Source organism: Rhinatrema bivittatum, chromosome 15 (assembly GCF_901001135.1).
Source record: "Rhinatrema bivittatum chromosome 15, aRhiBiv1.1, whole genome shotgun sequence".
Lineage (NCBI taxonomy): Eukaryota > Metazoa > Chordata > Amphibia > Gymnophiona > Rhinatrematidae > Rhinatrema > Rhinatrema bivittatum.
Genome location: NC_042629.1, coordinates 27330137 through 27347337, shown reverse-complemented (window position 1 = coordinate 27347337; position 17201 = coordinate 27330137). Strand labels below are relative to the sequence as shown.

The window sequence follows — 17201 nt, the reverse complement described above, 5'->3', positions numbered from 1 at the left end:
TTTATAGCAGTCAGCTGGATACATCAGTAGCAGTGTGTGGACAGAAATAACTGGGCAGACTGGATGGACCATTTGGTCTTTTTCAGCCATCACTTACTATGATATTATGCTGCACCCACTCCTTCCTATGTCAACCCCCATTCTCCACGTCATCTTTGCTTCTACCTCAAAGTTCCCCCTCCTTCCTTACCATCTTTCTCCACCTGGCTCATCCTCCCTCACACACCACCCTCCACCACAAGGCTCATTCTCATTCATCTCATACCACACATTTCATCTTCTCTCCCCATCCTCCACTTGTTTCACCTTTTGTCTCATGCTGCCAGCCTCCACCTCACAACTTAACCTTCCCGCCTCTCTCACCATCCTCCACTTAAGGTTCACTCTTTCCTCCTCTCTCACTGTCCTCCACCTTATGGAAACTCTATCTTATGGATCTCCCCACCTTCACCTCCCTCTGTACCAGACCCATGGCTCCTCTCCTTGCTAGACCGAAGAAATCTTTCCTTTGCGCTGCGCAACCTAATTGCTCAAATAGTGCCTCCCTCCCTCTTGACCATATCTCATAATACTTTCTGTTCTGGGGATCATTAGATTGTAAACTCTTTGGAGAAGGGTTTCTACATGTTCCTGTTTGTTGCATCTTGACTGCACTGTGTGCTCCTGATACTACAGTCATCTGAGCTTCTGTTCTGCAATAGTTTATGGTATATTTCTGTCTCTGTTTATATTCTTGTTGTACCCTCAATGCATCTGCTCCACATGGTAGGGCACAGTCCTGTCACTCCACCTTTCTCTGCCACTGAAATGTGAACCTAGCTACATTCAGCAGTCGCCACTTAGCCGGATAAGTAAATAGCAAGATATCTACTGGGCTGGCAATGGGCGGATCAGGGAGTAGCTACTTATCTGTCTATTGTAGTTGAATAAGTGCCATTATTCGGACTTAATCACCTACGGTAGACAGATAAGTTAGACCTGCTCAATAGCACATCTAGCTAAACTTAGCCAGATATAAGTTAACCAGCTAAGTGGTGATTTCTACGAAAACATTCAGCAGCATAACTGTACTGCTGAATATCCCTTATAAGCTAGCTGGATAACTCTTATCTGGCTAACTTACATTTATTTATTTATTTATTTATGAACTTTTATATATAGACATTCGAGGACACATCACGCCGGTTTACAAGTAACTAAAAGAAGGAAAGTTACAATGAACGGGGATTGGGGAGAGGGGAGCAGGCAACAAAGCTAAGAGAAAGAGGAAGGAATGAAATTAAGAAGAGAGAGTAGAGAATAACCAATTTAAATTACTAAAATCACAACACAGGAAGAGTGCATACATAACCATTGAGCTTTGACTACCAAGGCCCATATGGACCATGTGCCATGCCAATAAAGCTTAGTGAATCTAAATCTAATGGCATGGATCAGATCACTGGGGATGAGGGAGCAGTTCTGTATATCTCCTAATTCCAGACACTGCAGTAACTCATGTCAGTCCCAGGAAGAAATCTCCGGAGCCATTAGGAATTCTGTAAACAGGCACATCTAGGGAAGGTGAGTGAAGGGAGTCTTAACCATAACACACATCGAATGGATGCATTTCCAAACGCTGGAGAAAAACTGGACTCCGTTACAAAGCATGGCAGGACCCCAGCCATTTCGCTTGTATATAGTTCTTGGCTCCAATTGAACTCTTCCCTTCCCAAGGATCTAGGTTCATTCCAGACCACCAATGTCTACAACCTTCAAACACAACATTCACAGGCTCTTACATTCAGACTGTTTGCCTCAAAGAAGCAGCCCACAATGGAATCCTTGTGTCCTCCCAGCGAATAGTACAACAGGTTAGCCCAGCGCTGAGCCCCAAACACCCATGTGGACATGTCCTTGCTGCCAATCACAAAACACCTGCAGAGGGGAAGAGAAAACCACACTGAGAATACAGAGAACAGCTCTGAGACAGGACCACGTTTTCTCAAAACAATCCTGTGCCTGTTTCTTAGATACATCAGCCAGGCTGCTCCTAGTATAACAGAATAAAGAGCCACCATGCAGAGGAGTATGTCCTGCATACAAGAGAATTCATTATATGCCAGAAAGTCAAAATTAGCCAACAAAATTAAACTCTTTCCAACATGAAAATTCTGTGTGGGTCACGCATCCAGTCAGACTTTCATTTGTGCCCAGTATTTTTTATACTGGTGAGTTACTAATATTCTCTATCAGGCAATAAAAGTTTCAAACCTTTGATGTCTCTGGCTTGCTTTTCTGGCTGATTGTGTCTTTTTCCCTCATTCTCAGGTCTTCTCTGTCCTTTTTTTTGTTTTCTTCTCTGTCTATGGAGCCTTTTCCTTCTTTTTCACTTTCCTTGAGTAACTATTTTAATACTTTCTTTTCTCTTGATGCTCTCTCATTCCTTTTCTCTTCGATTATCTCACATAATTCCCCACCCTAAAACCCAGGGTCCTCTCTCTCATTCCTTTCCTATTCCTGAGTCATTTCTCCATTTCTATCTTCCCAGTACGTGTTCTCTCTCTCTCTCTATCCTGGGTCCTCTTTCCCTCTCCATTTGCCGTGTACAGTAAATCCAAAAACACTTAAGAATAATGTTTGCAAAGACAAAGGGATACTGTATGCTGTCAGGTCCACAGCATTGTATTTATGTATTTCATTTTGCATATATAATTTATCCTTTAGGAAAAAAAGGGGGGATTGTTGGACTGTAGACTGGATCTTAATTTGTTCACTCAGGTTTTAGAATGACTGATGATTAAAACCTGTGCACCAGCTTGGGCAGCCTTTGAGCCCTTTATGATGTGCCTTTGCATTGTGCTATATGATGGTCATTCTTTCTAATTAGAAGTTGCATTTTCTCACGCATCTTTATTTGGTCAAGTGAGATTGTTTTTTTTGGTCGATCAACAGCAGCCTGACATCGGAGGCATCTGTTGATCACTTCAACCTGCATGTCGGCAGCTAGAGATGACGTCCCCCTCAGAGACAGCGCAGGGAAAGCTGTGCGGACCCAGCGTCCATCAATTAAAAAAGGAGCAGTGGGGCAGCAGGAGGAGGAGCAATACCCAGCTGGAATCAGCTATGTGCTGACAGCAAACAGAGAGGTCAGGGTGGCCACCGCTGGACCCCATCCCACTGGCAGTGAAGCCACCGGTGGACCCCAATCCCATTTTATTTATATTCCGCTTTTTGCACTTTTTTCAGCACTTCAAAGCAGACTACATTCAGGTACTGTAGCTATAACCCTATTCCCAGAGGGTTTACAATCTAAGTTTGTACCTGAGGCAATGGAAGGAAAAGTGACTTGCCCAAGGTCACAAGGAGCGACAGTGGGATTTGAACCGTGGTTTCCCCGATTTTGCAGTCCACTGCTCTAACCACTAGGCTGCTTTCTCCTCTCCTAGGCTACTCCTCCACTCCTTGTTTCTAATTTAACCTATGTGCTAGGAATCTCCCTGTGTCAATTACTCAAGATAGTCCTTAAGCACCCTAGTTCCCAGTGACGGTTATGTTTTCTTTCTCCCAAGGAACATATCCTCCATCACAGCTATCTCCAACTGGTGAACTGCAATTTGAGCACTCAGCATAGACCTCTGGCAGACTCTCGTACCAAAGGTATCCAAAAGCTTTGACTCTTTTCCCAGAATCGTATTAGAGTGTCCTCCAATCTCTTTGGCCTGCTAGAGAGCTGACTCCACCACTACAAAATGGTGAGGAAGCTGGACAGCACCAAACCCAGGAGCACATTACATGCTGTACTTTAAGTCAAGCTTTCAGGCTAATGGAAGGCAAGGGGTGGGATGCTGCCACATTCTGGACTGGAGGTCATCTTGCAACTTGTGCAATGGAATCGCTGTCCACTGGAGGTTGCAGAACTGTAAAAGCCCCAAAATCTCTGTCCTTGGATCTGCTTCTTTCCTAACACTGAAGTCAAGTATATTTCCTAACTTATCGAGAAACTTGGAATATCATAGATCTTTTTTTAGGGGGGATGATGTAGTAAATCAGGTAAAGGGTCTGACAGAATCCCTGTTGAACTTTTCTCTGCCCAACCAAGGGAGAATGCTGCTCTATGACCCTGAAGATGAATCTGGTGACCAGGGCAGACACTTCTGTTGCCTCAGAGGGGAACATAAGATATGTCATACTGGGTCAGACCAAGGGTCCATCAAGCCCAGTATCCTGTATCCAACAGTGGACAACTAAGTCACAAGTATCTATCAAGTACCAAACATTAAATGAATAGATCCCAAGCTATTAATCCTTATTGATTAAAAGCAGTTTATGGACTTTATTAGCTTTTTTATACTGACATTCGTGGGTACATTATGTCGGTTTACAGAATAACTGAAAGGGGGAAAATACAAAAACCAGGGGGTGGGGGGGGGGAGAGGGGAGCAGCAAGGAAGATAAAAGAAGCGAGCGCAGCGAGGGAGAAGAACAAGACAAGAGAAAAAAATAGGAACAGTACCTGATGGACTTCTGCTCTAGGAACATATAAAAACCTTTTTTAAACCCAGCTACATTAACTGCCATAACCACATTCTCTGGCAATGAATTCCAGAGCTTGGGTGATGAATGAAAAATAATTTTATCTGATTTGTTTTAAAAGAGCTACTTGCTAACTTCATGGAGTGCTCCCTAGTCTCTGTATTATCCGAAAGAGTAAATAACTGATTCATATTTACCCATTCAAGTCCTTTACAATTTTGTAGACCTCTATCATATCCCTCAGCCGTCTCTTCTCCAAATTGAACAGCCCTAACCCTCTTTAGCCTTTCCTCACAGTGGGGCCATTTCATCCCCTTTATCATTTTGGTCTCCCTTCTCTATACTTTCTCCAGTGCAACTAGATCTTTTTTGAGATGCCCCGACCAGAACTGCACACAGTATTCAAGGTGTGATCTCAGCATGGACAGATACAGAGCATTATGACATCCACCATTTTATTTCCCATTCCCTTCCTAATAATCCCTAACATTATTTGCTTTTTTGACTGCTGCAGCACACTGAGCAGACGATTTCAATGTATTATCCATGATGACGCCTAGATCTCTTTCCTGGGTGATAACACCTAATGTTAAACCTAACAGCAAGGGTCATTATTCTCTATATAGATCACCTTGCACTTGTCCACATTAAATGTCATCTGCTATTTGGAAGCCCAATCTTAGAAACCTCTCATGAGGGACTTTGTCGAATGCTTTCTAAAAAACCAAATACACCACATCTACCGGTTCACCTTTGTCCACGTTTATTTACACCTTCATAAAAATGAAGGAGATTTGTGAGGCTAGACTTCACTTGGGTAAATCCATGCTGGCTGTGTCCCATTAACCCATGTCTATCTAAATGTTTTGTGATTTATTCTCTAAAACAGTTTCAAGAATTTTTCCCGGCACTGAAGTCAGGCTCATCGGTCTGTAGTTTTCCAGATCTCCCCTGGTGCCCTTTTTTTTTTTTTTTTTTTTAATTTCTTTATTGAATTATTTCAAATTATACAAAGAATCCTCTTTGCACAGAAACAAAGAAACAATACAGTACATACTGTTTAACATTTTAAATAAAAGAAAAACATTTCGATTACATTGTCCTCAAGTTAAAGTGGGGGGGCTTATGCCTGGATTAAGAGGAGATAGTCAGAAAGAAAAATAAATTTTTTAAGTATAAGCTTAGCGGTTGACTTTTCAATTTATTTACCTATGACTCACTGTTACTATGGATTTGGGAACTAGGTAACACTTTTTTCTTGTTTTCTAGCAGTGCCTTTAACTGTTCGGGAACAAAAAATACATAAGTAATATCATCCATTTTTAGAATACAGCGGCACGGATACCTTAAGATAAATACTGCTCCCAAGGAGCGGGCCTCCTGTCGCATGGCAAGGAACCCTCTCCTCCTTTCCTGGGTTGCCTTAGCCAGGTCGGGGAATATTTGCACTGCTTTACCCATAAACTCCATTCTCATGTTTTGAAAATAATTTTTCATAATTAAACTAAGATCCTGTGAATATATAAAGGACACAAGGAGGGTCGCCCTCTCAATTATTTCAGACGTTGAAGTCTCTAAAAAGGCAGTTAAATTTGCCATGTCGATGGTAGGTGTCACTGCTTCTTCTCTTGTTCTTATATGAGGAAGAAAATATACTTTATTGAATACTGGTATATTTTCAGGTAGAATCTTTAATATCTCTATCAGATATTTCCTTAGAGTTATCCTTGGTTGCTCCCCAAGAACCTTAGGAAAATTAATAAACCTAAGGTTCAAGTTCCTAGTTTTGTTTTCCAGTTGTTCCATTTTTCTGTTTAGGATAACTCGGTCCTGGATTAGTGCCACCTGAATGTCTTGGATCTTCTTAGTCTGTTCTTCCAAAGCTTGGATCCTTTGTTTTTGATTTTCACTCCCTGAATTGAAGTCCCGGGTAACAGCTTCCAAATTTAAAGCAACCGTTTTTTGTTGTATTGAAACAGTTTGTAGTGCAACCCCATCTGAGCCAATAGCACCCATAAAGAATCCATAGTCACTGTCGGAGGTTTAGGAAACATGGTCTTTGCAGCTTCAGATTCCAATACTTCACCCGTTAAGGTATTGATAGAAAAAACCGCCTCAATTGGGGGGCTTATCATTTGCAGCTCAGCCATGTTTCCCTCTGCCGGGCCTTGCACATTACTCCCACTTCCCACAGTGGCACCCGCAATTGCATCTGCCAATCCCATCTGGGGCGCATCTGCACTCACCGGACTTGAGAAGTTTTGGGGTATCGGCACCGGAGGAATCCTTGAGTCTGGGGGGCTCAGGGTGGTTTCTCCAGAATCGTTCGCGGCTCCTCCCGCGGTCCGTTCAGCGGAGAACTGCTCTCCCCGTGTTGAAAAGCCTGCAGCCAGCTCAGTTAGTGTACGCTGTCCTGGAGGCAGAGTCGGGGCTGCGGGGTACACCCTTACTCTGCCTTTTCGTTTCGGAGGCATTTGAGCAACAATGAGGCAAAAAATTCAAAGAGAAAGCTTACGAAACGGAGAGCGTCTAGAGCCGTGCTGCTACTCCGCCGCCATCTTGGCTCCGCCTGCCCTTTTTAAATATCGAAGTTACATTGGCCACCCTCCAGTCTTCAGAAACAAAGGAGGATTTTAATGATAGGTTACCAATTTTTACTAATGGGTCTGACATTTCATTTTTGAGTTCTTTCAGAACCCTGGGGTGTATACCATCCGCTCCAGGTGATTTATTACTCTTCAGTTTGTCAATCTGACCTACTACTTCTTCTAGGTTCACCATAATTTGATTCAGTTCATCTGAATCATCACCCTTTAAAACCATCTCCAGAATGGGTATCTCCCCAATATCCTCTTCAGTAAACACCAATGCAAAGAATTTGTTTAATCTTTCCGTGATGGTCTTATCTTCCCTAAGTGCCCCTTTAACCCCCTCGATCATCTAACGGCCCAACTGACTTCCTAGCAGACTTTCTGTTTCGGATGTATTTTAAAAAGTATTATGAGTTTTTGCCTCTACGGCAACTTCTTTTCAAATTCTCTCTTAGCCTTTCTTATCAATGTCTTACATTTAACTTGCCAGTGCTTACGCTTTATCCTTTTTTCCTCGGATCCTTCTTCCAATTTTTGAATGAAGATCTTTTGGCTAATATAGTCTCTTTAACCTCACTTTTTAACCATGCTGGCAATCATTTGGCTGGATTGCACTTCTAAGATAGTAGTTTTAAACAATGTCCACACCAGGTTTTTTGGGTTGGTTTTTTTTGTTTTTGTTTTTTGTTTTTTTAACTGTTTTCCTCATTTTGTCAGTTTCCCTTTTGAAAGTTTAGTGCTAGAGCCATGGATTTACTTACTGTCACCTTTCCTGTCATTAATTCAAATTTGAACATGTAATGAACAATATTGCTAAGTGGCCCTACCACCATTACCTCTCACCAGATCCTGGTCTCCACATGCTCAGAACTTGACTAAACTGAAGCTCCTTCCTCAACCACACCTCCCCCCTTCCCGTCCATGGGACCTGTCTTACTAGATTGTTAGGGACTAAAGTTTATAGAGTAATATTTGCAGTGAACTGCACACTGGCATCGAACTAGGTGGAGTTAAATGCTGCAAGAATACTTCCCCCATCTTGGTCAGGAAAGGCTCCAAGGCCTCTTTCCTGTCTTCAAGAGGCAAATCCTTCTCCATCACTGTAAGCTGATCTATGGGCTGATGTGCCCTCTGCACTGGAGTTGGAGAAGAGACATCCTTTTCAGAAACCTACACAGGTTGAAATATGGCAAAAGTGGAGGAGTAGCTTAGTGATCAGAGCACTGGGCTACGAACCAGGGAAGCCAAGGATCAAATCCCACTGCCACTCCTTGTGATCTTGGGCAAGATGCTTTACCCTCCAATGTCTCATGTACAAATTTATATTGTGAGCCCTCTGGAGATAGGGAACCTCAACTATAGCCTTCCTTGTCAAAGGGCCCATTCCAGTGCCACAGCTGCCTTCATTACTACTACTACTTAACATTTGTATAGCACTACTCAACTGCACAAACACCACATAAGAACTTACAATCTAATCAAGGCTTGGGGAGTTTCATATAGTAAGACAATTGTTAAAATTAGTTAATGAGGCTAAAGGCAGACAATCGGGCTTAAAAGCAGCCTCAAAAAGGTGAGTTTTTAGGTGGGATTTAAACAAGGTGAGAGAGGGAGAGAGCGCGAGCGAGAGTGAGCGATGCACCAGCTCAGGAAGTCTATTCCAAACACATGGTGCAACCAGGCAGAAAGCATGGAGTCAGGAATTAACAGAGAAGGGCATAAATAGGAATGACTGATGAGCGGCGTGCACGAGGAGGGGGGTAGAGAGAGATAAAAGGGTGCAGGCACTTGTAAGAGGAGCTTGAACTGTATGTGGAAACAGATAGGGAGTCAATACTGTGACTTCAGAAGAGGGGTTCTACGGGTGTATCGTTGGCTAAAGATAAGTCACGCAGCTGAATTTAGAATACACTGTAATGGAGAGAGATAGCTCGCTAAGAGACCTGTGAAGAACAGATTACAATAGTCTAAGCAGGAGGAGATGACTGTATAAGGTTTCTGGTAATGTATTCAGAAAGGAAGGGGCAGATGTTGTCAGTGTTATAACGAAAGATATGGCACATTTTTGGATATGTGGAGAGAGAGAGAGAAAGAGAGATATCGAATATGACTGCTAGTTTACAAGCTGAGAGAACTGGAATGGAGATGATGCCAGTATCTTGGATCTCTGTGCTCATCACCTTAGGAGGGTGCTACATGCCAATGGCACACATGGTGCCAAGGAAAGACTGGGATCTAGGCAGAACAGGTGGTTAGTGCCATGGGAACGTTCCACACCATAAATGAAGATAGCATTTCGCCAATGCAGCTCCATCTTTCCCTGGTGCCAATGAGCTTGCAGCCAAAGAAATTTGTCCTTGTGCCGGTTTCAATCTATTCGGCTCTGATGGATCCCAACCCAGAGATGGGCCCGGTTTAGGTGCCTCCTTCCTGCACCTCCTCCGGTGCCAAAAGCTTCTGCACCTTGCTTGACCTCTGACCTGAGGCAGATCCTGCAGTTGGCAGCACAGGAGCAGAGGAAGCCTTCACAGCAGAGTGGAGGAGAGGAACCCCAGCCTGAGGACCTACAATTCTATGAAGAATGACTCCAGTATCCAAAGCTAATGCCAACGTTTACCCATAAGTGCTCTTCTGCATTGTCCAAGCACGACAACGCTGCTCCCTAGGGGACATGCGATCACAATTGTAGCAATCAGCCATATCATTGTTAGGGCCCAGATACCTATAGCAGACCTCATGGGAATCCATAATGGGCATCTGGCATCAACAGATGCAGGCCTTGATAGTAACCTTTCCCCAGACATTGGTGAAACTCTTAATTGTTTACATTTTTTTTTAAATGGCAAAAGCTGCCAGGCAAAACAGAGGTACAAGAAACTTTTACTCAAATAAAATGCATAAAAGAGGTCAAAAATCTGTGCAGAAGCTCAGACAAAAACAGACTGAGGGGCTAATGAGGTAGTTCACAAACGGGAAGTCCTGAGCATGTTCACTAAAGGTTACTGAGCTCTGAAAGAAGGGTTCTTTTGGCACATTCAGATGATATCATCTCAAGTCCTAGCTAATTCAGCCTTGCCCAGCGATGGAGAAACAAAATGCCTGTTGTGTGCCCTGATCCAATTCAAAGTGGAACTATGTTGGGGAATCATTTTGACAATTAGATTACAGGCCTGTAGAAATAATATACAGTGGGCCTGCAACCCCTGCAAGAAGTCTGAAAATTACCCTGAATAATACGTGAATTTGAAAGAATGAAAGGCGGCTTATAGAATCCTTCCCCAGGTAGAGGAAAGAGGATCCCTCCTTACATAAAGAAATAGAGACAGTGAGTTCGGAGCTGGAGATCCAGTCTTCAGGAGCAGAGAGACAGAGAAAGAGGGTAGGCTGTAAGATAATTTCTTGGGGAGAGTATTAGTGTGGGCTGAAGGATGGGGACTCACAGTGCTGGATTCCAGCACAGGTTTGTATTAGTGATAAGGGCCAGGCTTACAGAAGTCTCTTCGATGTATCACAGATACGGTTAATTTAGCTCCTTATGAGAGAGAAATACAGTTATAATGATAGGATACAGCTTTGTGCTTGCTTGTGTTAGGAGGTCTTCCCTTTGCAGTTATTTAGATGTATGCAGTAGGGACAGGTAGGCTCTATTTAGTACAAGAGCATGATCAGAATCTAGTACTGACAAAATGGAGAGTATTTTATAAAATGGTGCAAGAGGCAGTTAGAGAGAAAAAGGAGTTTATAATCTATTATAGTACAAGGTCAGCACACAGCTTTTAGAAAGTTCTGAATATTCTTCCAGAAAAGAAAAAGAAGACATTACAGGATTCTGGGCAGTTAGGTAGCCTCCCCTTCCCCCTTGTCTGATTAGAAACAGCCTGAAAACATCAACGTCACACACACAGAGAGATACAAAATATAAGATGGAGACAAGACCTAATTAGAGAATAAGAATATCACTTAGAGCCAAGTAAGGGAATTAAAAAGACTGTGTTCAGTGAAATGCAGCACTAACAGCTAAGCATAGTACAAGCCACACTGGCATTTGCCCAGAGTAAGAGTATACTTTTAGCTTCTGGGGCACTCACATCTTGATGCAGGTATTAACAGGTGCGTTTGCTTCTGAAATAGTTATATGATTGCTTTTATTTACATGACAATACTGCTGCAGATTTTATTATGATCCTTGGAGTCTAGCAGAATGCGTTTAGCTTTAGAGAAGTGTAGAGTTAATGGTCCCGCACGTGAGTGTGTCTGGACAACATGGCAATTACAAGAAGTGAATAAGACAAGACCCCCTCCCATTTAAGGAGTTGTCCTGATACACACACTAGTTTGTTTTTTTTTATCATCAGTTAGTTTGACAATACTTCAGGAGAGCTAGGAGAACATGTCCAGACATAGGGATAAGACTCTAAACCACAGTGGGAGGGGCTGACAGCTGAACTAAGAGAGGTTAAGCATGACAAACTCTGCAAAGACCTAGCGCCGCTCACTCTTCCCAAAGCGATCTGCTTGCTGACCACCATCTGAGAAGTTAGGGGAAGATGCTCTTTTCAAGAAACTGGCAGCTTTTTTACTAGGCCTATGTATATATATTTCCCTCTTAGCTGGAGAAGATTATTTACCCTTGCTCATTGTGCAAGGGTAAACAGGTATAACTTGTTTTGTTTGTTATTGTCACTTACGTTCTTATAAGTGCCTGCCTGTGCATGAGTTATACAAAAAATACAGCTTTTCATATTTTCACATAAACCTTAGTCAGCTGTCATTATTTTCTTAGTGTGTTCATGTGATCCAAACTGCAAGGCAAAAACGCTAATCCTTCCACCCACTACAAGATTCCAAGCTGGGAATGAACTTCCCAGCCACAGGCCCGAGACTTGCCAGGGATGGCCAGCCAGCAAGAGGGAATGACTGGACCACCAGTATCGTCCCAAAAGGACACCGGGAGCCTAGGCTGAAGAATCAAGGGGCAAGCCCCCCCCCCCCCCCCCCCCCCCAGGCCCCCAGCAGAGCGAAGAGACAGAACTGTCTCCTGGAAACAGAAAAATCTTTCAACTTTTTTTTTTTTTTTTTTTTTAAATAATCAATCAAAACTAATACTTTCTTGATCCTGATACAGAAAGAGTACAAAAACCCCTCAGGGAGAAGAAATTAAGGAAAAGAAGGGGAACCGCAGGTTCAGCTGCCTGCATCTGCTGGAGACAGACAAATACTGAAGGGCTGCAGGGTAGGCTCTGTCCTGATATAGGATAGTCCAAAACTGAAAGGGTGTCTCCACCTGCTGGACAGGAGGCTCAACCCACGGTCTGGACTGATCCGGATACGTACAGGGAACATCAGTTAATATACATAGAAAGTGGGAAGGAACAATTTTATTTCTTATAATTTTACATTTGCTTTGGAATAAGAGATGTGAATCTAATTTTTTATTCTGTGACAGCTAAAGAATGTGTGTATCCCTCCCTGGGAGCTCTGCACAGTTTCCTCAACTTGCACATTACAGCAATATCTCTGCCATGGAGCAGCACACAATATAGTGGACATAAAATGACACCTGTACTTACTTGGAATCATCCGTCCAGTCAATGCAAGTGGTCTCATCATAGGGGCCATAATAACTCTTGTCCAGCACGAAGGCACTGAATTCCCGCCTCCTGCCTGGGGCATGGTACATCAAAGCTACATTATCCTTTGTGATCACAAATTTCCTGTTACAGGGAAGAGACAAAAAGGGGAAGTTACCTGTTTCTAACACATTACACTGAAACCACTGCTCCTGAAACATTGGAATAAACATGTCCTGACTTCACTGGCTAGGCAGCTTGCCCCTGGGTCTATTCCAGCACAGCAGCACCCACAATCCTGACAAGCTCTATTCATAGGCAAATCAACATTTCAAAAATATTGAAGCAATGCATGAAGCAGACTGATTTTTTTTTTCCTTTTCAGCATGGGAGGTCTGAGTGGCCTTTCCTTGCCTCATCACCCCTATCCAGCCATTATCCCATCTCCCCTGGAAACTTTTAGTGCACTTTTTTTTGTGTGCTGCTTGATTTTTCATAATGTGTTTCTGTTTTGGTTCCCTCCCTTCTGAGGAGCTCCCTTTTCCTTTTCACATTTCACTTGTACCTAATGTAATCTGTATGTCTTTCCATGCCTTTGTTGTACATATATTTGCTATTTCACAGATATGTTTTTGGTCCCTTACTAACAATGGTAGTTGATTTAAAGGTGTTTACTTTAAATATTAATGGATTAAACCACTGCATCAAGCGCAAGAAAGTTCTGACTCACTTCAAATCTCTACATATAGCTTTTTTTTTTTTGCAGGAGATCCACCTATCTTCTGGCAAGTCAGGCAAACTTAGCCAGGATTGGGTGGGTCAAGTTTTCTTTGCGCCTGCACAAAAAAAAAAAAAAAAAAGAGGGGTTGCCATTTTAATTCGCAAGTCTCTACCTCTCCAACTTATCCAACAAGAGTCGGCTTCAGATGGTAGATGGGTTGCTGCAGTGGTTTCCTTACATTACACCAAACTGTTATTGCTGAATGTATACTCTCCCAGCACTGATGTTTCTTCCTTTTATGCTATTTTGGCTTGGTTATGCACCTATGCGGACCTTCCTATCATAATGGGAGGAGAGTTCAACCAGCCGGTGGATTTGCTCATGGACCGACAGGCTACTTGTCCAGCCAGACCTTCTCAGTCTCATGTGGCTGTGATGCATCTCATCTCCTCGTTTCACCTCATAGACCCCTGGAGATTGTTATACCCCACTGATAAAGATTACACCTTTTTCTCTCTTCCCCATCACTCTTAGTCCCATATTGACTATTTTCTGATTTCTAGCTCTTTGGTGCCTTCCACTTTTGCCTCTACCATTTCTCCTATTCTCATCTCCGATCATGCTACAATTTCTCTATTTCTCCATTGGGTTCTGCAGACACCTAGCACCCCTAATTAGAAATTTAATGTGGCTCGCCTGGATGAATCAACTTTTTGCTCTAACATAACAGCTTTCATAAAATAGTTCTTTTCTTTAAATGATACTGGTGATGTCTCACAGCAGATTCTTTGGGACATTCAAAGCTGCTTTGCAGGGTGAAATTATTAGCTATTCTGCTCATATTCGCAAAACATCCCTGACAACTCTCAGAGCTGGAAAAACAGATTTCTGCATTGGACAGGCTCATGTGCATTCCTTGGATAATTCACTTTGGGCCCAATTATGCAAATTAAAATATCAATACGATACTCTGTTGAATAATCAAGGTGGTAAAGCTATATTTCTTCAAAACTCTAGGTATTATTCAGAGCAAAATAGATCTGGGAGATTGTTAACTAATTATCTTCGATCGCGCAAAGAGAGTCAGGATTGCTGCTCTTAAATCTCAAACTGAAGCGCTGCTTTCCACCCAGTCAGAAATCCTTCAGGAATTTCAGTACTACTATATCTCTCTTTATTCTACTGAATCTCGGAATGATTCTTCCCTTATTTCTGCCTACTGCCCCTGGACCATCCTACCCTCTTCCTCAGTGCATAGGGAAAGGCTTGATAAACAGATTACCCATTTGGAAATCCAACTTGCCATAGCTTCCCTTCAATCTGGGAAGGCGCCTGGTATGGATGGACTATCAGCTGAATTTTATAAAGCCTTTCTTTCTCCACTTCTTCCTCACTGAGTCACTGCGGACCTCTAGTACCGCAACCTCTCGTTTTAATGAAGCTAAGATTGTGGTCTTTCCTAAATCTAATAGGGATGGACCAATCCCTCTTCTAAATATTGATTACAAGATTTTTGCAAAATTGTTAACTTTAAGATTTAGTAAAGTGGTCAGTAACCTTATTACATATTTCTCAATCTGGATTTATGAAGGGTCATCTCATTACTGATAATGCAAGACTTTTCCTCAATTTGCTTTATTTGTCTAAAGATATTCTGGAACCACTGCTTGCCTTGTCACTCGATGCTGAAAAGGCCTTTGACCATGTCGAATGGGACTACCTTTTAGAGGTCCTTCGCTGGTTTGGTTATAGTGACTCTTTCATATCTTAAACTAAATTGCTAAATCACTCCCCAAGCGCCTATCTTTCTATTAATGATGCCCTTTCCCTGCCCGCTCCTCTGCAGGGGGATACCCGCCAAGGTTGTCCCTTCTCCCCATACTTGTTTAATATACCCTTGGAAACTCTGTTACTATCTCTGCAGATAGGATCCTCATTCTTGTGATTGATAATATACATAAGTGGTCTCCTTTACATCTTTCCTGGTGGGGTCATTTAGATATGATCAAGATGGTGCTAGCCCCCCAGATGAACTTTATGCTTAGTATGTTCCCTATGTTGTTTTCTGGACCTTTTTCCTGTAAGGTAGACAGCTTGCTATCTAGATTCCTGTGGAACTCCACTCCACTCCACCCCCTTATTGCACTTTGTACCTTAAAATTGCCTAGGCAAGCTGGCGGGGGTCATCTTTCCTGATTTCCACCTCTACATTCTCTCTTTTATCCTTCAGCAGAGCCTCACCTGGCTTTCAGAGTTTATTCCTTCTCCTCAGGAATGGCTCTCACCGGAGCAAGCTATTGCTACTATGCTTGCCTTGTCCCTTATCCCGGGTTTGGCTACAATGACCTCTTTTCATGATCATCCTATTTTCCTGGCTACTTATACTGCCATTCATGCTTTAGAAAGTTATTCCACAACTGTCCACACCCTGGAAATCATCAGTTTTGGTGCTGTTGTGGCTTATTTCCAAATTTCAGATAGCTCATCAGCCCATATGCTGGCCGTTTGGCAATAGGCTAGCTTACTGTCCCCCCTCCCAATTATATTCAAATAGCGCTCTCCTTTCCTTCCCACAATTGCAAGATAAACTTCATCTCCCTTCTTCTCAATTTTTTTTTACTGGACTCAACTGGTCTCATGCTTGAGCAAGGCTTCCTTAGAACTTCATTCGATCTCTCAACTGCCTCAGGTAGTTACAGTACCCTGTACGTTGAACCTTAATGGCCACAGTGCCTCTCATATTTATGAATATTTTAAACTCCACTCCTTTTCTCGTCTCCCCGGCTTGGAAGAAGTTTGGTCTCACTATTTGTCCCTCTCTGATCATTTCCCATGGATTGTGTACTGGAATAAATCCATATGAATTTCCCTTTCTGCTCATCTCACCCAATCCATGTTCTTTTTAGTGCATCGCAGTCTGGACGCCATGGACCAAGTTCAAAGCTGATCTGTCTCCTACTCATCACGTTGGTCTTGAAAGGCTCCCAAGGCTGCCCTCCCCCATCTTCTTTATCACTGCCCAACTACTAAGTGGTTCTGGCAAGATGTTTGGTTTATGATCTCTCATACGCTGTGTCTGACTTGCCCTATTGTCTTATGCTCTAGTGATTCTTAGGTCCCTAGTTGTTCGACCCCTCCTACGCTGTCTCAAGGGAAACTGCTTGATTTTTTGCTGTCTGTCACAGTTAAATTGGTGTTACTAAATTGGAAACATCCTCCCAATCTGAATGTCACATTCTGGTGGCATACAATTTGTTTATACTATCGGTATGAGAAAGAAGAAGCTAGACGATATCAATGTCTCCATGGCTGGCTGGCAGGCAGGCAGTCAACCACTACTTTCAAGATTTGTCTTCATAGTAGTACCTGGACTATATGGTTTATTGTCCTGTCATTGTATGTTCCTCTCCTTCTATGTTGACATTTGTTTTGTGATCATTTAACATCTATCTTCTGCCAATATGTACCTTCTAGCTGGGCTCAGTTTGAATTTCTATGTTTATGCTGATGATATTCAGATCCTCATTCCTATAGCTGGTACTCTTGAACAGATATTCAAAGAAACAAACATCTATCTGCAATTAAACAGTTACTAACCCACATGAAACTTGCCATCAACATGGAAAAAACAGAAATCATTTTGCTCGAGAGAAAACCTAAATCTAATATAAAAAATGTATTCTCCTTATCAAATAATGTCAGGATTGAATTAATTGATTCAGTTAAAGATCTGGGGATAACTATCGACTGTGAAGTAAACTTTAAAAAGCACATTGCTACAAAACTAAGAGACAGTTATTATAA

General features: G+C 42.5%; 1 protein-coding gene across 2 annotated transcripts in view; it reads right to left on the bottom strand.

Annotated features, from left to right (window-relative positions):
* Window positions 1-17201, bottom strand: part of PWP2 (PWP2 small subunit processome component) — a 140510-nt gene that overhangs the window by 95307 nt on the left and 28002 nt on the right. For both annotated transcript variants that reach the window (XM_029577740.1, XM_029577742.1), the window contains exons 5-6: window positions 12677-12820; window positions 1782-1917 (exon numbers count right to left, since the gene is read on the bottom strand). In XM_029577740.1, coding sequence (XP_029433600.1) covers window positions 1782-1917; window positions 12677-12820 — 280 coding nt within the window. The remainder of the gene's footprint in view (window positions 1-1781; window positions 1918-12676; window positions 12821-17201) is intronic.